Raw genomic sequence first — 19,698 nt, forward strand, 5'->3', positions numbered from 1 at the left:
ATTTTTCTCCTTGAACCACTTAGTTTTAAAATAGAGTAATTATCTCCCTTCAGAAAGGAGCTTATTCTTTTCAATCTAGGGCAGTTTGTCAGTGCAGCAATCCATGCAGCTCTTTTTGGGAGCACGATTGCATTCCCAGCATGGTGCCACATGGACATGCTCACAGGGAACGAGGTCACATCAGGGCTTAGGATGAGCTTGGGCCAGGGGCTCCGACCTGGCTCTTTGGGAGCAATTATATCAGTGATCCTGAGGCTGAAATCTGCCTGTGCTTCCCAGCCTCCATAGCCAAGCCTCGTACCACACAGGCTCTCTAGATGGAGGAGCTTACCTTGTCTGTGGATTTGTGTGATAAAATAGCAGAGATCTTCAGTTATTGCCTATGCATGTATCAACAAGGGATAGACCTGCTGGGCTGGCGTAGGCTCTGGGAGGAGTCCTGAACTCATAGAGTCCCAGCAACCCAGAATGTCTTGGTTTGGAAGGGACCTCAAAGATCACTGAGTTCCAATGCCTGTGCTGTGGTGAGAGACCAGCTTTTACATAGGTCACCGCTCACAGAGGCTTCTCCAACCTGCTCCTAAATCCTTGCCCATCACCCCTATGTCTTTCACAATACTGAAAGTTTGCTGTGATTTGGGGTGTGTTATTACTTATGAAATCAAACGATGAACGCCTGCAGGATCCTCTGCAGAAGCTTCTAGTGATGAGCTCAGTAATGGAGCGGATTCTGTCAGCATCAGCTGCCACGCTGGCAGTGGTGGGAAAGGTTTACATCCTCGCATTATGTAGATCTCCTAATCTCCTCCGTCTTGGGATCCTTCTGCTCTCACAAGTCCACAGCCTGCTGTTGTTTAATTAAAGAATAAGCAGAAAGGTGTTCTCAAGGAAAACAAAGCTGTTTTATTCTTCATGTGTCCTTGATGTCCTTCTGACGTCTTGTCTGAGGACAGCAGCTTTAAGCCCTGAATCTGAATGTGTGTCTTGCAAAGCCCATCATGTTAATTGAGAACAAAGCCATGGAGCTCTGAATGTCCCACGCCAGGCAGACTGGTCATGATGTCAGAGCGGAGTGATGCATCTTTTCCTCCTTCACCACCAGCGGCCCATGAGGCTCAGGTGATGTGGCTGCAGCTCATGTTCAGCTTCATCTTTGGAGCTTTGTGTACCTGTGCTAAGTCAGCTGCAGCAGTAACCACAGCCCTTACCGTGCTGTGACATATGGGCAGGAGAACCAGTGAAAGGTCTACACAGTGCATCCCAAGTCACGTGGAAAGGTCACATTAATGGTTATTTTCAGTGTAGCAGAGAAGCTGAAGACAGATCTGGCCATGGAGGCAGGTTGCTGCCCGTCTCTTGCCTGGTGTCTGCCATCTATAGCATTTCTGACCAAGGCAGGGGAGCGTTCATAGATTAAGCTCCACCACACTCCTGCACTGGGTGAACTCAGTGACATTATGAATTTGTCATATCAGAGACTGACGTCAGCAGAGGTGAAGTGAGTTGGTGCGGATCTTTGAGGGAGCCAGAGCTGTGGGGAGGGAGAGGAGCGGAGCCCAGGAACACCATCAGGCCACGTTGAAATAAGCCGTGTTGTGCCCTGGGAGCACCTGCCTGGTGCTGGGTCTAATGGGAGGTTTGCAAACAGGAGACAGCAAGGACTGAACCTGACATCCCATGAGACTGCTGTTCACTTGTGCCCTGGTTTACCAGTGGGCACCTCTTCCATTTTGCATATAACACAATCAGTTGTATAAATATTTAGTCACCCTGTTGGGAACATTAATTATAAATAGACACGAAGCTTCTGAAAGCTGCCTGTAGGTCTGGACACCCAATTTCCATTAATTTTAATGAGATCCAGACGTCCGTATCCCATTCGTTGGCCTTGAGCATCTCGAGCAGGAGCTGACACTCCACCCGCTGGGATTTGCCAAACCATCACAAATGCTGCAGACCCCCGTGCTGCCCTGGTGCCGTGCTGTTGTTCTCTGCTGAGGATGGCTGGGTGCCTCAGAAATATTCCTAATAAGTTCATTTAACCCACCCTGTTAGTGCCCTTCCTCTGCCTTCTGCTGGCACTCTAAACCAGCCCCCAGCCCCAGCCCCCAGCCCGCACGGTTTCTGATGGGTTGGCTTTGATGCTTGCAAATGGCAGCTGCGCAGAGCAGGTCTGAACGGGATGATTGAATTATCTGACTGATTAAAAATGTGCTGCGGCTCGGAAGATCTGACGGCGAATATTCGCTTCGGCGGCTGACAGAGCGCATGCACGTAGAGTGTGTGTGTGTGCATTAAAGGAGGAATGTGACAGGCACCCGCAGCCGCCTGCAATGGCAGCTTCTTAAGCTTAGCATCCTTTCCAAAGCTCCTGATCTTCTGCGTGATGCTTGGCAAAAGCTGAAACTCGGGGGGGTTGCAGAGATAATGATTACTTAGATAGACGTCAGCGGTGGTTTAGGAAATGGGAGTTGAGTTAGAAGGTAGAGCAGGCTGGGAACTACTTACCTGCTCCCCTGTTCCATGTGGACCTGTGGGCTGATAAGCTGCTGCTGAAAACACAGCTCCTGTCCTCTGCCTTGTGGATGTGCCTGGTGAGAAGAGCTGTGGCCATGTGAGGATGGAGGCAGGGTGGCTGTGGCTTTGCTGCTGTCCCTGATGGGAGCTACAGTTGTGCTGGTGATGGCACCTCTCCAGGCATATGTCAGCTTCCTTCCCAGTCCCCATGCAGTGAATTGACCCTTCCCAGTGCCTCACGGAAATTCAGCACTGCTCGAAAGTAAGCAGAACATCTTGAAGTGAAATGAGCAAGGATATAATGTAGCAGTGTTTCTTCATTGATGAAATACATTTTATCAGCCCAAGCAGTTGATGCTTTGGTGGGAGAGTTTTATACAGGAGAAGAAAAATGAAGTCGTGAAGGTTACAGTTGTAGTTCTTCATTGCAAAAGGTCTTGTGCTGATAGTTTACTGAAATGGATTTCTTCTTAAGTTGTTTAACTGCTCTTGGTCTCTACCTGCAGGAGATTGCTGTCTTCTTCTGCCTCACAGCTCAAAAAAGATGAGGCGTTAGGCTACAGCTAATGGCTTCATCATAAATAGTTTCAGTCTCAGTGCAGCCACCCAGTGAGTTGTCCTTTGTCCCCTCCTGCTGTGCTCACTGCGGTGACGTTCGCTATCTGTGATGGCTTCGGCCGGGTCGTTTCGTGCACCCCATCCCAGTTCCAGCGGTCATTTCAGCAGGATGAGTGCTACACCCTTAGCAGCCCTAAGGGCACACGTAGGTCCTGTCATCCCATGGGGTGTGTGTCATCTCCCCATCAGCTACGCACAGCATCCTTCCTATTCAATCTGCCATGGCAAGAAAGGGTGGGCTGAGCAGGGAGCGTCCCTCTTCATGGCTTCAAGCCTTCATACAATGCAACACTCTCCTGGCTGTGGGAACCCCTCACCCTCAGCTCTTCTGCTCCCTGTCTCTCCCAGTCAGGTGCCAGCTCCGGTGTTTGTGGAACCTCATCATTTACATGTCCATTCCCACTGTTTTCAGGCTTTCACCCATAGACAATAGGATGTAAATGAAGTTTATCGTTCCAAAATTGGTTTTTAGTCTTTCTTTCTCAGTTCAAAATCTTTGAAAATTAGAGCCATTGCATTTGTTATGAGCCTAAAGGCATTGAAGAGTGGTCAGTTTTCCTAAGCTGAGAACAAGAAATGGTTGGAGAACTTGAACAGAAAACCTTGTGATAAAGAAGGTTGTTAGCAGAACGTTGATAGAAGCTGCCTCCTCCCCAGCAGGCACAGGATTTTGTAGTTATCAGAGATATTCTGAGCTAACAGTCTGTCATTGTTAGGGAAGACAAAAGCAGCAATAATAATAGTAATAAAAAATATAGGAAAAGCAGAGAAATGATAACGAAAGCTACGAATTAGCTGTTATGCAATGGAGAGAACTGGAAGGCTAACTGGAAAGAGCAGTCGATGGAAATTGTGTTCACTGGTGTTAAGAACTATAAGTGAGTGTGCATGTGTGTATATTCAGATGCATGTATGTCCAGAAGAAAATAAATGCTGTAGGTTGTTGTGGGTATCAGAGCCCTCTGCAGCACCCAGCGGGGTCGGAGCTGCCTCCCCTCCCATCTGGCTGCATCGCAGTGTCTGGTACTGAGAGCTGGTGAGCCCCAGCTGGAACTACAAAGGATTTGCTGTGGGATGATGCAAACATTTGCAGTGTTTTCATAGAAAAATATTGAGGAGAAGGCTGCACAGCCCCCTGAAGTGTCCTTGTGTGCTGTGAGTGCTGTGAGCTGGGCACAGCTGGAAACTGCCTGTTGGAGGGATGCTGAGGTGTGGGTGCTGAGCTGCAGCCAGGGTGGTTCTTGAATTGCCAAGGGGGGTCAGCAGGACCTGCAGGCAGCAGGTGGGTAGGTCTGGCTTCTCCACACTGGTCAGAGAAGCCTCGCAGAGAGCTCAAGTTTATCAGTGCATCCCATAGAGGTGCAGTGTCAGGGTCACAGTCTCACATAGTTCACCCGATGTTTGCTCCCATCAGCCTGGCCGGAGTGTCCCGTGCTGTGCAGAGTGCTGCCAGTTCGCTTCCATGTCTGCTGTGTGCTCTGCAGCCCCTGTAATGCTCCCCGGTGTGTTCCCATTGCTTGGGGCCTGGGGGGTGGGCCAGGTGTGGAGGGAAGGTGACCCCTCCCAGAGGCTGCTCCCTTCCCCAGAGAGCACATCTGCACTGTTCACACACGGGGCAGCTGGACAGCGAGTCCAACACCATTACAGTTGAGGAGTTTCTTAATTCTGAGAACTGTGATGACGTGGCCGAGGTGTGTAACAGATCAGCAGACAGTCCAGAAGAGCTCGGGTTCAGTCTTACTGCAGTGCGCTACAGCTGATAAGGACAAGCCCAGCACCCCATGGGACGCCGGGAGGTTCCTCCCCAAGTCCAGCTGTCGGGGCGCTCACAGCCAGGAGCAGTGATTGATAACCCAGTTATTTGCAGCCCCATCATATTCTTGTGCTGCAGATGTTGCTTCTTAGGAGCGGCTGCACAGGAATTGGATTTTGCTGCTTTCCTTCAGACCGAACTGTACAACAGGCTGATGAATATTGATCACACTTTCTTTTTTACCCCCCTACTCTGTTAAAGCTCTCGAACCTGATAATTGGTAGATTACAAATACATTAGAATTGATCTGGGAGAGGAGCATGGCAGAGATCTGTGACAGCGTGAGGGGAAGGAACCCAAGGGAGGTTGTCAGCCCCACACCCGGACCTGTCCCTGTCCTTGCTGCTGGCCCCAAGCCATGTGCCTCCCCTGCACAGATCCCTTTGTTCACACGTGGGTTTGTTGGACAAGTCCTGGCTATAGCTGCAGGGTGGCTCATTACATGGTTCATTACCGCGGCCATCCCTGGCACACAAGCCCAGCGCTGTGCTGCGGGTATCCCAGCTGGAAGTGTATCTGGCCGTGCTGTGCTGAGCTGCTCCAGGACATGACTTCATCTTGGTGTTTGGATGCATTGCTATAGATCATAATGATATTTTCAATTCCAGATGTTGGGGATTTATCTGCTTATTCAGCAATGTGTGTTCTATGGAGTCCAGGGAGTGGTTTTCTCCAGGGGATAGTTGGACCTCTTTGGGACTGACCCCAAACCCTCCCTCCCTGCTCACAGGTCCAGCCAGAGGTGACAGCCCTCAGCCAGCTTTCAGCTGTTGGAGGGGAAGGAGGCATGTGAGGCACAGAGCTGAGGGCGGGTGGCCGTGGTGGCCTGCTATGGGCTGTGCATGGCAAGAGGCTGTAAAGAGCTGTTGTGGTGCAGTGTGCTCACATCGAAGGAACTGGCTGAGACCTCAGGAGCCCTGACCTGAGTGCCCGTGGAAGCCTGGGTCACTGCAGCCACCAGCTGTCTGCAGGGACAGGAACGGGGCACACAGAGCAGTGGAAGTGCTGTGTCCCCATGCCAAACCACCCTGCATCACCAGCGACCCTGCTGAGCCAGGCCCCTCTGCTAGCATGTAGATAAACCATCGCCTTTGCACACAAGGGCTGTCACAAGGGAGATGTGTCAACCTGGCTAAAGAAATTCCCAGTGATGGTGAGCAGGCACGTGGTCTGACCCACTGTGGTGGGGGAGCAGGCAGCTCTGGAGTGAGATCTGCTGGTGGGCACACAAGCAGCCCTGCTACTGAAGGCAGCAGGTATGGGGTGGGACAATGGGATGGGATGGGATGGGACAATGGGATGGGATGGAGAAGGGATATAATGAGGTGCGATGGGACGGGACAGGGTGGGATGGGACTCAGTGGAGTGGGATGGGGCTGCAGCCCAGTGATTACCAGGGCGGAGATCCCTCTGACCTGCAGCATGGAGGTCTGCACCAGGGTGGGTCCTGCAGGCATTTCCAGCTCTGCACGCTTGTGCATGGAAGTGTGCCGTTGTAAAAGTCACTGTGTGTATCTGGCAGGATTTCAGGCCAAAACTTCAAGCCAGTCCGAGGCAGATGGGTGCTGATTTGCTGGCAGGGAGCAGACCTGGTCCCCCCAGGCTTTGCAGGGTGCTTGTGGGAGGATGACCCCAACACCCCACGGCCACTGACAGCATCTGCGAGGGGTGAGCACAGCCTCCCAGCCCCCAGCAGCCCAGCTCCTGCCCTGCTCCTGCGGGGCTTTTCTTCCACCCTTCGCCTGGGTCCATTCACCATCGCTCCCTGCCTCCTCCCCCTCTCCGTCCCTCCCACCCTGCACGCTGAATCCCGAGCAGTCTCTTGACACCTTGAGGGAAGGCTGGGAGGTGTAACCACTGCCGGCGAGAGAGGAGAGCGGGAGGGAAAGGAGAAGGAAGCCAATAACAGGGTCTAGGAAGGTGGCGGAGGGGGAGGGATGGGGCCACTCCTCCGTCTGTGGGGCTGCAGATTATTTTGCATGGATTGTTGAAGAGAAAAGGGAGCTACATTTGTGGAGGGACCGAAAAATAAACAATTCGTTGCTTGGGTAAGTAGGAATGCGAGCTCCCCTGCTCTCATTGTCATGCAGCACGTCGATCCCCCTCCTGTTTCCTTTAATTATACGGGTTTTGACTCCTGTTCGGATTATCTGACGCGTCAGCTGGGTGCTTTGGCTGCTGGAGATCGACTCGTCCTGGTGTGTGTGTGTGTGTGTGTGTGTGCATGATGGACACCCTTTTCCAGCTCTCGGTGTGTTGTCTCCTCGGGGATGTTACACTACGATTGGTGTGCACCGCTCCTGCTTTTAAAATCGGTTCATCCACCCGTTTATTGGAACAGCGAGGCTGTTGGGCAGCTAGAGATTAAGGGGGGGCTGTTTGATCACAGCCCTCACTCGCTGGGGGCTGCCCGGCTTTCTCCCCAGCCCGCCGTGCTCGGCATTATATTTTATAACAAAGCTACATTTAAAGATCAATTCGGCAGCGGTTATTGCATCCAAATTACATGGTTGTCATGGAGATGGTACAGAGAAGCTGAAGTGATATGACTGCATCTGGATGGAGCGGGGCCGCGCCAGATCCTGCCTCGCCTCCCGTGCCTTTTTGTCTGCACTAGGGTACAATTGCTTTTAATCGTGAACGAGGCGACACTGTATTAGAGGATTTAGAGGTCAGGCTGCTGCGAGGGGTGTGTGCTGGCCCCTCCAGCTCTGTGTGCTCATCGTAATGGTTGTATCAGCATCTGCGTCTCCCTGGGCTTTTTTTTCTGCAAGGCTGGGGAGGGGGATGGCAGAGGGAGGATGGGTGGTTTTCCCAGCACAGCCAGGCTGGGGTACTACTGGGAGATACCTGCCATGCCCACACCTCCCTGCTGCCTTCCGTCCTAGGGGACAAAAGGGAAGGGATTCTCTGCTTTTGGCCACGTTTCTCTTCCATTTTGCCTTAACTTTTGTCATATGAGGAGCTCTTCGCCCGCCTGTCACTACAGTGGGGGGACGGCGTTTGATTTTTGTTATTATATTTGTTTCCTTTGCAGCCAGTAATGTGGATGTGTTGGCAGTTGGGAAAGAAAATCTATAATGTATGAGAAAGAAATCTTCCTGCCTAAGGCCAGCTGGAATACAAAGCGTGTCTCCGTGGGAAGGGCACGTTGTGTGCTACAGATGTGTGTCTCTCAAGCGGCTGGGGCTAAATCACAGCTTTGTGCTCATCTTCATTATTTTGGGTGTTAGACTGGCTTTAGTCAATATTTAATCTGAGCTCATTGTGAGCTTGCACAATAAACGTGTAATTTGGAGCCTAACTTTACATCTATAAAATGCTTCGGGGACGCATGTGGCATTATCTTCGTAAACGTGATTTCACCCTTCTCTGTAAGGCCAAGGCTATTGTGGGGATGTAAATACAGCAAGAGGCATTGGTGGAAACCAGCCCATCAGAATGGCAGTGTTTCTCTAATTGTATCACTAAACATAAGAGAGAATTAATTACTAGGATAAACAGAGCTGTGTAGCTGTTGGATCAGGGTAGTATTTCCATGGAGTTCCAGGCCTGCATTGTAGTAGCTGGCATCATGGCTTAAATTCCTCCCATGCCAGTAGATAATGTTTGTAGCCAGGAGTGCAGCACATTGTCAGTGGGTATTTTTGTATAAAAAATAGGTAAAATCCCATATCCTCACCAGATCATCCATTATAAGAGGTGCAGAGTGTGTGGTGTGGCCAGGGTTTCCCTTAACCTGTTTTTTCCTGGAGAAGTCCAAGCAAACAATGGATGAAGTCTGAAAGTGGATGGCTGAGTCCCGAGGGGAAGTGGGAGAGCCTGGCATGTTCTGTCCCCTTCCTCAGTGAGTTTTCCCACTGCTGCAGATCCCTCCATCCCACACTGCCTCAGGCTTCAGCCCACAGTGAGGTTTGCTCCTGCCACCGAAGTGCTGGGGCTGGGCAGTGGTTCCTGCTGGGGGAATGGCTGTGTGGAACTTGTGTGAGCAGAGTGGACTGGGTGGTGCTGCCAACAGCCACATCTCTGGAGGTCCACTGAGCTCTGCTGGTGGCCAACACTGTGCTATAGAGACGCCTCCTTGTCTGACCTCCCCCAGCCTTCCACCCTTTGCTGAAGGTGAAAGATCCTCCTGCCCCTTTTGGCAGGGCAGTGCCATTCCCAGGGATGTGCTGGGACTGGGTCCTGTCTGGGCTCTCGGTTGTCAGATGGGTCCAAACAAGTTGTGCCTCCTGCACGTGATGCTCATGGTGGTTCTCCGTGGCAGTTACAGCAGAGGAATCACAGGCCAGAGGAGCAGGTCTGACTCCCTCCCATGCTGAGGACAGGCTCTTGTCAGCCCGGACAGGTGCTTCATCCCCACTGCCATGCCATCCTCAGGGGCTGAGTGGCTGAGGTCTCAGTGCGGTTCTTCCCTGGCCCTGGGCAGTGCCTGGTGATCTCTCCTTCCTATCCGGCCTGGTCCCTTCACATTCTGGGTGTTCCTGATGTGCTCTTTCTCCTCTGAGCTGGCCTTGCCCCTTCTGGGTTCTCCCCATTGCGTTTTCAGTACTGAAGGGCTCACAGCTGGATTGGGTGGCCTGTGTGCTCCCTCCCAGCCATGCAGCTGAGCTCCTCATCTCTCTGGCACTTTTCTCTGGCTCTGTGATGGAGACCCGAAACCCTCCTCCTCAAAAGACAGAGCCTGCTGGTCTGCATTGGGGGGTGAGCCCCAGCTTTCCCTTTTAGTGGGGCCGTGTACCTCTGAGTTCTCCTGATGAGCATCCAACAGGAGAGCTCACATCAGACCCAGGGACTGACAGCTCTGTTGTTCACCAACCACATTCTGGAAAGCCCAGAGAAAGCGATGTGAGCTCAGCGTTCTCTGTAGCTCCTCCTCCCTGGTGTGGTACTTGTCAGGTTTGTTTGATCCAGCTGCTGTTGTGTGATTTCAGCACAAGTTCCTCCCAGGTCCAGGCAGATTTCTGAGGATTTCTGACCTGGAACTGCAATTTCCATCATGTCAATAGTTCTTCCAAAAATTCACAGACTCCAGCAAAGAGCCTCACAGTGATGGGGAGGGGATCCCTGGGGCTGCCTTCCTGCCTCTCTGCAGCTCCTGCCCAGGGCTGGATCATCTGGGGCCGGCTCAGGGGACACCGCTGTGATGCTCTGTATGATGCTCTCATCTGCTTCAGGAATTTCCTCTGCATTTGGGGGCACAAAGAGTGGAAGTGGATGGAGCTGCACCGGGATCCCAGAAATTGGGGCACTTTCTAGGAACAAAAGCAAAGCGATGGACAAAATTGAGGTGATGGACACAGCCTGTCCAAGCAGGACACAGAGAGAGCAGGGCTGCTTTCTGACCAGAAGGTGATACGGGATGCAAGGGATGCTGCTAAATTAAAAGAATATATTTGTCTTTAGTGCTACGATGGAAGCTATGGGAGCGGGCTGGAGGAAAGTGAGAAAGCTTTATTTAATTAGATTATGGGCCCCAAAGGCTTCAGACTTAAAAAAAAAAAAAAGAAAAATGAAGGAAGATTTTTGTAATTGAGGATGGGGTTCCTGCCAAGTGGTGTTTTAATGAGCATTTAGGTTACCTCTCATAAGTCAGCAGCACCAGGGAGGGGCTGCTATTTTAGCTGCCCCTTACCAGCCTTGAGCTTCCCAAAGCAGGAGCTGGCTGCCTGCAGCTGGGATCCCAGCCTTCTTTGGAGAAAATGCGTCCTCTGTCCTGTAAGGCTGCTTATCCAGCTCTCCTGGTATCCTCCAGCAGCTAAAGCTCTTCTTTCTCCATGAGGCAGCTTGCACCATTGCACAGGTGAGAAAACTGAGGCAGCAGATAATCACAGTCTTTGTAAGCACGAGCAGAACGGCAGGATATCCACTGCTCTCCAGATAACAGCAAACTGTTTGGAGTGCGCCTTGGTGGCATTTTCCCTTTAATTTTGCATGCTATAAAAAGCAGAGCTTCCTGGTCTCAGATGCATCATTGTCTCGGGCTGCACGCTCCTACAGCAAGTCTAATAGCTGTGAGCCCGTGTCACTGTACTGCTGGGTCATCTGATGAGCCGTGCCAAATGGCATTCATCTCCTGAAGCTTTTTTCTTGTCTTTACATCGAGCTTCTTTCCAGCCCGCCCCTCTGGCCGCCCTGAGCCTCAGCTGAAGATGTCATTCGGTGGTTCCCGGATGATGTTTAAATGCAACAGTATCTGTAGAGCAGGAGAAAGGCTCGGAGAACTCCAGGCTTTAGAAAAGCCCTCTCAGAGCTGATGTAGCAGCTGTCCTGCAACATTCTTACTTAGAGCAGGATGCCTTGCTCAGCAGGAGAACGGGAGAGCCCTGCAGCCCAAGCAGCACGCTGTCCTGATGCAGTGCTTTTTGCTCTCTTAATTCCCTCGTGGGGAAGAAATGGCCCTGTCTATATAAAGCTGCCTTCAATCAGTGCATGAGCAATGCCTGTTAGAGCTGTCCTCCTTCATCAGGAAAATCACACTCCTATTGGCGTGGTTATCCAGCATGTCCATTAAGGGCAGATCCAGCTTCTACACAGGAGCTACAAAATGGCTCCATCAGGTTCTCAGTGCTATTTTCTGGGCAAGAGACTCATTTTTCAAAGCAAGTCAGTGTTAGCATTTCATTCTGCTCAAGAAGCCTGTGCTTTGGGCAGCGTGAGCTGGAGCTGCTTTCAGCTGGCTGTGGGGAAGAAGAAAGGTTTGCAGGTTCACAGTGCATGGATTACTCACTTGCTGTCTGTCCTGCAAATGCAGAAGCCTGTCTGAGGAAAGCTGTGCACAGAGGAAGTGTTTGCAGGCTGAATGTGGGACGCAGCGCGGTGTTTTCTGGAAGTAGGTGTCTGCAACATAAACAGCAGCAGCTGGGACTGTTGTCCCGGGTTGTGCAAATCTGGCTGGAGAACACCAGAGTGTGATCTGCTCGTAACACATTTAATAGAGCTCAGACGCAGTCTTCGTGCTGACTCCGAAGGAACGTTGGGGGCTGAGCTCAGCTGGAGGTGTCTACATTTGGGTGAGATGAGTCCCCCTCAATGTGCTTTCCCATGTGTTTGAGCAGCTTATGGGAGCACTGAGTTCTGAATAGCGTTGCCTTGTTAAAGATAATAACAACTTACCACATCCTAATGGAGCAGTGAAGTGCAGCTTTTCTTTTAGTGGCTCTGTCCCAGTCTGAAGTACTGGAAATAAATATGTGATTATCTTTTCAATCATTTCATTGACTCTGTGCAGCCTGGGCGCTTGAGCAAGACAGGCAGCGCTGTACTATATAGGTGGGATGTAGCAACCAAAATGCAGGTGGGCCTCCAGTCTTTCTATCCAAGTGAAAGGTGCTGGGAGAAGGGAGGAGGAAGGTCCGGCCTGCAGGAACTTTGCCAGCTCTCAGCACTAATGTGGCACCTCCAGCACTGAAGGATGCAGACTCTCAGAGCTTCCTCCATGCTCTGCAGCCAGAGGAATCGGTTCACAGAGGGGAATGCAGGGAAAAATAATAAGTACGTGCCTTTATTTTTCCCTTTCAAGTAACTGCAAAATAGTGCAAGCAGGAAAACTGTTAAGGGTTTAAAGCTTTATGGTCTTCTCAAAGCGAAAAACTGCCGTTGTTTCCCCAACATGAAGTTTTGCAAGTCATTTGGATGTGAATGAGCACTAATTGCTCTGCAGGCTCCAATAAAAATACAAAATAAAGAGCTGTAGGGTTTGGCTTCAAGAAGAAATATGTTCCACGCACAGTGATTTCTGATTACCCAAAGGCTCTTTTTTTAGCATGTAGCTGGTTTATTTTAGTCTGTGGAATATGTTTTATCCATGGCCTCTTTTCTAGGTTGGAACTGAAGGATATGGGACCTGTAGTTTCAACTAACAGTGATGCGTGGAAACCTCTGGGATAGTACAGAGCCAATGTGTGATGACTGTGGGTACACGGGGGGCTGTGAACTGTAAGATAAGCAGCAGCCAGTGCTCACCTTTCCTTGTTGAGCCAGGTTTTCCTCCAGCCCAGGTGAGGGCATCAGATTGCTCCTGTGTAGGTCTTTGGTATGCCCACATCTGGGATTTACTGCATTGCCTTGATACTCTTGGAACTTCAATACAGATAATAGAGAAAATCCAGAGAAAGAGAAGTGATGAACCTCTGGATGGCTTTGCTGGAGTGGGGGTTGGAGCAGATGGACCCAGAGGACATCGCAGCACAAGAAAGACATCTACAAAATGAAGGTGATCGTGAGGATTGTGTGTGCCTCCAGGTTACAACACGGGTTCACAAGGCCAGGAGGTTGGTGGCACCTGACTGGCAGCACAGATACCTTCTGTCTTTCCCCCTGTGGCAGCTGACACCACAGGGCACCAGTAGAAAACCTGGGCCAGGCCATAGGCTGCAGAACTGACATCTGCCTGAGGCTCCCAGTGCCCCTTCCTGGTACTGACACTCTTGTAGGTCCAGCAGAGAGAGGAGACGTTCTGGGTGTTTCCTTTAGTTTTGATAAAAGACCCAGAAGGGCCAGTCATGCTCCATCCTGCACCTTTCAGTCTCCTAGTGCCCTCCTTCCCCCACAGTCTGCACCCCACCATACTGGGAGCAAGCAGCCTGCCCTGCCACCCCCTTCCCCTTCCTGCCACCCCCCTTCACCTTTTGGTCTTGACTGCAGTTGTCCAACATGCTCGGCATCTGCTTACTTCCTCCTTTACCTCCAGCACCACAAGAGGCACACAGAATGGCTCTTCCTCTGCGCTGTCCCTGTGCCTCCTGCCCTCTCCTTGGAACCAGGGTGAGAGCACAGCCCTCCTGATGGACCTGTCTCTGCCAAGCCCAAGGGAGCAGGATCCAAAGCACGGGGACAAAGCAAGGCTGCAGCAGGGAGCAGCCCACCTCGGCTCAAGGGAAAGCTGGTGCTCCAAGAAGCAGCAGGGTTCTTCTCTGAGTGTTCCTTGTCGCAGCAGCCAAGCAGTTACACAAACTGAAGTGGGAGCCTTTCCAGTTCCTAATGCAGGAAAGAAAATTTAAAATAAATCATTTTCCACCAGCCATTCAGCTTCAACAAAAGCTGGGAGACTTCCAGAGCCGGTCCCTGAAAGAGCCACTGTGTGGTTTCCAGCCTCTCACAGAATCAGGGCAGACTTTGCTTCATCTCTGCGCAGCTTCTTTGGGACCGGTGCTTTCCTGCTGTGGCTGCCAGCCTGGTTTTGCTGGTCCCGTTGCCCCACATAGACCAGCAAGTGCAGATGACTGTGAGTGAGTTCCTTGAGACCTGCAGTGTACAGTTGCTTCATGGGACCCCCATCACACTTGCCGCCCAAGCACTCAGGAGAAAACCTTTAAGGCTTAGCAAGGGTGAGACATTTCTGCTGTCCTTCACCAGCCAGCTCTGCCCTTATCTGCTCATGGTCCAGTGGCCAGGCAGGACCCAAAGGCAGAGCCTGCAAGTCAGTGACTGTGCCCTAATGTTTCCTCCAGGAGTCGCAGCCTCTTCCCAAGCACAAATCCACGCCATTCTGCTTACATGGGCCTTACAGGGCTGGGCTGGTCCAAATCATGGACCTGCAGCTTACCAGCTGTCCCGGGTCACAGCAGAGCCACCATAGCTATCAGTGTGAGTAGCCCCAGGCAGGACATCTACCAGCTCATTCTCTTCTCCCAGCTCTTTTGTTGTTGTAGTTGTTGTTTGTGTGTTTTTGGGGTTGGCTTTTGTTATGTTTTCTGGAGACTGGTAGCAGTGGACATGTGTGGGATGCCCATCCTACCTGTGGGGCTGAGGAGAGCAGCAGTCACTGAGGGGATGCTGAGGCTGCAGGAAGGGCAAGGCTCATGGTCATGTGTAGATCCATAGGTGGGAACTCAGATGTCACCTTACAGCCCCTCCTGCTTGACCAGATACTGCCTGCATTCAGTACAAGGCAGCTGGGTAACTCATTACATACCAGCTGTTCCTCTGGGGCTTCTGGGCATGCTTCAAGGAACTGTCACCATCAGCATGGATTGAGTAGCTAGCAGGTTGCTGAGTAAGTCCTGAGTTGCACACTCAGCTTGCCTAAGGACTTCAGTTACACGACAGCCTCCATCCACCTGTGTGTGCCACAGCGTATGGGTCCACATCTCAGAGGAGTCAGGAGGCTGAGAGAGACTGCTGGCTTTGCTCAGACCGGTGAGCTGGAAGCTGGGAGCCTGGCTAAGCACGCATCCTCCCCCACTTCCCCAGTGCCAAGGAAGAGCACGCCTTGGAGTTTAACTGACTGCTCAGCCCTTCTTCCAGAGCATAAACGTCCCACTTAGACTTCACAGAGGGCAAAGCAGAGTAAGCATAATGCAGTACCTTATGCATAATAACAGAAATATTGATTTATTGACATGAGGAATTGGATTAAAGCTAGGAGGGAAGAATGAGACTTCACATTTACTGAGGATTGCCAACATTTCTTCTTAGCCCTGTCTCCTAACCACATTTAGCTTCCTGTTTTCTGGTTGCTTATAGCTGTGCCAAGCTTTCGTTATTGGACTGGAATTTAGCTTGGGTGGTATCTAGTTCCTGCTGAACTTACTGCAGTGGGAGAAGGGAGATGGGAAATTTCAGCCCAAACTCCTTGGCTGGTTTAAGAATGTAGACTAAGAACTACATTATTCAGCTCATGTCAAGAAAAAGAACAACAGCGCTTTCCTGGAAAGGTTTCTCCAACAATCTGGATGTTGGTTCTGTGTTGAGTGTTATGCCTTCCCTATGGGAAAGTGTCATCATTCAGCTCATGTTACATGTCCAGCATTACTCCAGATTACAGTGCTGTCATGTTCGGCAGTGTCGATAGTTCTGCAGGTAAACTGATGGAAGACATTGCAATGGCTTGGTTCTGCTGCCAGTGTGCAGGAAGGAAGGCTGGAGAGAGGAGGAAGTCAGAAGGCCTCCCTAAGGTTTCCTGCTGAATTCAGCTGCTGTGCTGCCACAGCTGAAAGTCAGGGAGGACCAATGTGTGCAGAGGGAAAAGCACTAGCAGGGCTTTGCAAAGAATGGGCAGTTTGGGCATGGGATGGGGCTGGGAAGCTGCCCGGCATGGAGCAGCGGCAGTGCAGCAGGTTGATGGGGTTCTCCTCTCTTATGTTTCACACTCTTTGGTCTATTATTGCTTGCAGGGTCGTGCCTCTGTCCACGTGCCTGGCTGCACCTAATGTGGGGATGCTGTGAGCTCTGTGACAGCAGGGGATGCACACAGATGCACACGGAGAAGAGGTAACATGCCTGCATGGCATCTGCCCCATCCCTCATCTGCAGGATGAGAAACTGGAGGAGCATTTCTCCCCAGACCTTCTCCTCTGAGCTCCTCAGACCACCTCATCTCTCAGCAGCTGTGAATTGGACACAGGGAGCGCCTGGGTGCTCCACCTCCACTGGGCTTTGCCCTACGCACAGTTAGAAGGGGTTAGGGCTCCCAGAAGGGTCTGTCCCACTTAGCACATATCCACACAGCTCTGCCTGTGCCCAGAGAGTTTGGGCCCAAACTTCTCCTCTCCCTTTGCTCCTTTTCCAGGCACAGAGGAACCAGTGAGAGCAGAGGCACATCTCAGTACCTACATCTTGTAGGGCCCTGCATTAACCAAACAACGACTTTACTGCTAATGAGAACTGCAGCTCAGCAAGCAGAGCCCATTCCCAGTGTCTGGGCACCCTCACAGCTTTGCAGAGGTGCTTTTATCTGTGGTTTGCAGAGAAGAAGCTGAGGCAGAGATCTAAGATCTGCCTGTGACATGAGATAGGACCAGAACCAAGGGAAGAAGCCAGGATTCCCATCTGCTTTCTATAACCAGTTGGGTACGCTTCCTTCTCAGGTGAAGGCACACAGTTTTAAGTTGCCCTGTTTTAAATTGGCTGTTATGCCTCAGCCTGAACGTCACACAGAAACACTGGCTTCCAGAAGAGAGAATTTCTGCTGGCTCTGTGATCACTGGATTTCAGCTGTAGGGCTCACAGGGTTTGCACAGCAGTGGAGAGCTGCTGCCCATGGCTGAGGATGCTGCTTGCAAGACTTTGCATCAATTGACAATGTTTGCCAATAAGGTCCGTTTTTATCAAAAAGCCACTTGTGGTGCAGTGTAGTGCCCTTCCCTCGCCCGCTTAGAGAACGTCTCATGGCCTGTTCAGCAGGGACACTTCTGCCAGAGCTTTAGCTGGTAAATACTTCAGCAGTACTTGTGTACCAGGAGAAGTGTTATCTGGAAGGGGAGAAGCTGCTTGAGATGTGAGTCAGCAGGGAGAATCACACAAGTTGGCACACCACAGCTGCTTAAAAGTGTTAAAAAAACTAAAACAAACCCACACCTGTGGTTTTCCCAGTGCCATCACAGAGGCCCCAGCTTTCAGTGGGCAGGTGACCAGCATGGGAGAAGCAATGGGGCCACATTCCTGTCCCCAGCATGGGGTGTATGGAGCTCAGGGCAGAGAGAAGGACGGATGCCTGGGTCCTTGGTGGCCTCAAGGGCAGGTTTTCTTCTCCAGTCTCGGTGCTGGGTAACAAGCACTCATCCTTAAAGCAGTAAACCCAAATATGAACCCTCTCTGTTTTCCTCCTGGGGGGTGTATATTTTCCTCCCTGTTCCTGCCACCACAGCTGTAGCATTGGCTGCCACCCCACGGAGCTGCCATGGCCAAGCCAGCACTGTTTGATCCTCGGGGCTCTGGTGATGTGGGGTCTTTTCTCTTGTAGGTACAACCGCGCCTGAGCTGACCGCGGGGAGGGAGCCCGCAAGCACCGGGAGGACGAGTGGAATATGAGTGAGAGCAGGCACTGCCCGTTGTCTGCGGCAGCCCGCAGCGAGCTGCATTCCTCACAGCCTGCTGTGCAAACCCACAGCGATGGGGACGAGCAGCTCGGGCAGCCTGCAGAGCCTGCCAGCGGGACAGCCAGCCCCCTGGATGACGCCGAGCCCGGCCCAGCAGTTGATGAGTTGCGCCTCGGGGACCAACATCTGGCCGCCTCGACGGGCGAGTGGGAGCGAGAGGAGCGTGCCAAGAGTGACGGCCAGGGCTGCGAGGAGCCGGCGCTGACCAACGGCGTGGACACGGAGCTCGGCGGGGAGGCGGCGGGGCTGCAGCCGCGGGACGGCAGCGCGCCCAGCCCCAGCAGCGTGGATTCCGGGGAGGAGAGCTCCCCTGGGCCGCAGGCACGGAGCCGGGCGCTCAGCAAGGAGCTCCTGCGTGGCCTCCTGGGCTCCTCGGGAGCGCTGAGTATTGATGAGCCGGAGGAGCAGCTCGGGTGAGTGCAAAACTACCGTAGCTTTAGCTCGGTGCTGGCTTCTCTCTGCCGTTTCCCATCCCTCCTTGGTCTGAGTTCTACTCCTCCCTGTGTAACTCATCACTTTAAAGAGCTGCAGCTGCTCTCGTGGCTGACTGTCTCGTTGCTCTCTTGCTCTGGGCTTCTTTCCCTGTTGCAAATGCAGAAAGTCTGTGATTGGAGCCAGTGTCTGCCCCAGATGTGCTGAGGCGAAGGAGAAGGCTCAGCGATATCTGAGGGAGAGTGATGACTTTTGGGAGTGTCCCACTTGTGATCTGAGCTGCAGCTGCAGAACTTCAGGCAGAGTTAAGGAGAAAGCTGAGGTATCTGGGCAGGGCAGGCACAGCAGCCATGGGAAGCCTGGGGTGCCCTGGGAGTCCCTGGCAGCTCGACTAGCTCTGGCAATCCGTGGCCAGCAGGATGCAGCTTTGCGTCCAGAGGAGCGTGTTATTAATAAGGGAGGGCAGGGCACTGAGCTGTGGTCCCCACTGCTCTGGTGCTGCCAGTGCCTGGGTGGCACAATGATAGCTCAGTTTCTGCTTCATGCATGCAGCAAGGAGGTGTAATAGGGACAGGATGGCAAAGAGGGGCATTTGAATCACCTCCTGACTGTGCAGGCTTCAGGCTGAGCCATTGGCTCAGAGCACGGTCTGGAGCTTGGCCAAGAGTGTTAGTGGTGCTGGGAAGCTGCACAGCATGTGGGTTGATGGCTGGCATCCCTAATTCATTGCATCTGTAGCAGTTAGCAAGTCTCCCCAGCAGCAAACTGGTGGTTTGCTTTACCATCAGCACCAGTAAGAAGCAGCAACTGTTTTAACAGTCACAGATGAAGGTATTGAAGAGGAATAGGTGTCCAAGGCAGGCTGCTTCTGTCCGCTGATGTCTGGAGGGCCTGGAGAGCCCACCTCCATGCAGGCTCCACAAGTCCTGTGAGCTACTCTGTCAGCTCCTGGTTACCTGCAAGTCACTGGACGGAGGCACTGTAGAATTCAGTTTCTCTATTTCCCCATTTGAGGAAATAAAGTCAAAACTTTTGTGCTCGTGCTGCAGTTTGCACTTGCTGTCTCCCTTTTTCCCCTCTTTCTAGTCTATCCCGCTGTTATGCCAGCACACCACTTGTCAAAGCCCCGTTCCACTCCTTGTGGTTGTTCTGGCTTGAGGTCTGCCAGCTTCCCAGGAGCTCCCAGCACAGGCCCTGCTGATCTCAGGAAGTTGAACCTCTGCAGTCAGACAGGGAGCTTCACCAGTGAACGACATGCTCTGCTTTCAGCCCCATTAAAATGTCAAGCTGGTAAATACAGGAATCCCCACCTTTGGCTTGTGAGACGCTCTTGGTGCCTGCAGGTTGGGGACTGCTGCCTTTGCACACACATCTTTTCCCATGGCAATGTACAGCCATCGTGCATTTCACATTTCATTAAACAAAGTTGTACAGAACTCAGCAGAAAGCCCACAGCACATAGGTAAGAAAGTCCTGGCTGCCACCACGTCCTTCCTG

General features: G+C 52.0%; 1 protein-coding gene across 1 annotated transcript in view; it reads left to right on the forward strand.

Moving 5' to 3' along the window:
• The first annotated feature begins 6,738 nt into the window (after positions 1 to 6,738).
• Positions 6,739 to 19,698, forward strand: part of PSD2 (pleckstrin and Sec7 domain containing 2) — a 39,194-nt gene continuing 26,234 nt past the window's right edge. Inside the window, exons 1-3 of the mRNA XM_015876270.2 lie at positions 6,739 to 6,996; positions 16,066 to 16,162; positions 17,634 to 18,182. Coding sequence (XP_015731756.1) covers positions 17,698 to 18,182 — 485 coding nt within the window. The 5' untranslated portion in view covers positions 6,739 to 6,996; positions 16,066 to 16,162; positions 17,634 to 17,697. The remainder of the gene's footprint in view (positions 6,997 to 16,065; positions 16,163 to 17,633; positions 18,183 to 19,698) is intronic.

This window comes from Coturnix japonica, chromosome 13, assembly GCF_001577835.2.
Source record: "Coturnix japonica isolate 7356 chromosome 13, Coturnix japonica 2.1, whole genome shotgun sequence".
NCBI lineage: Eukaryota > Metazoa > Chordata > Aves > Galliformes > Phasianidae > Coturnix > Coturnix japonica.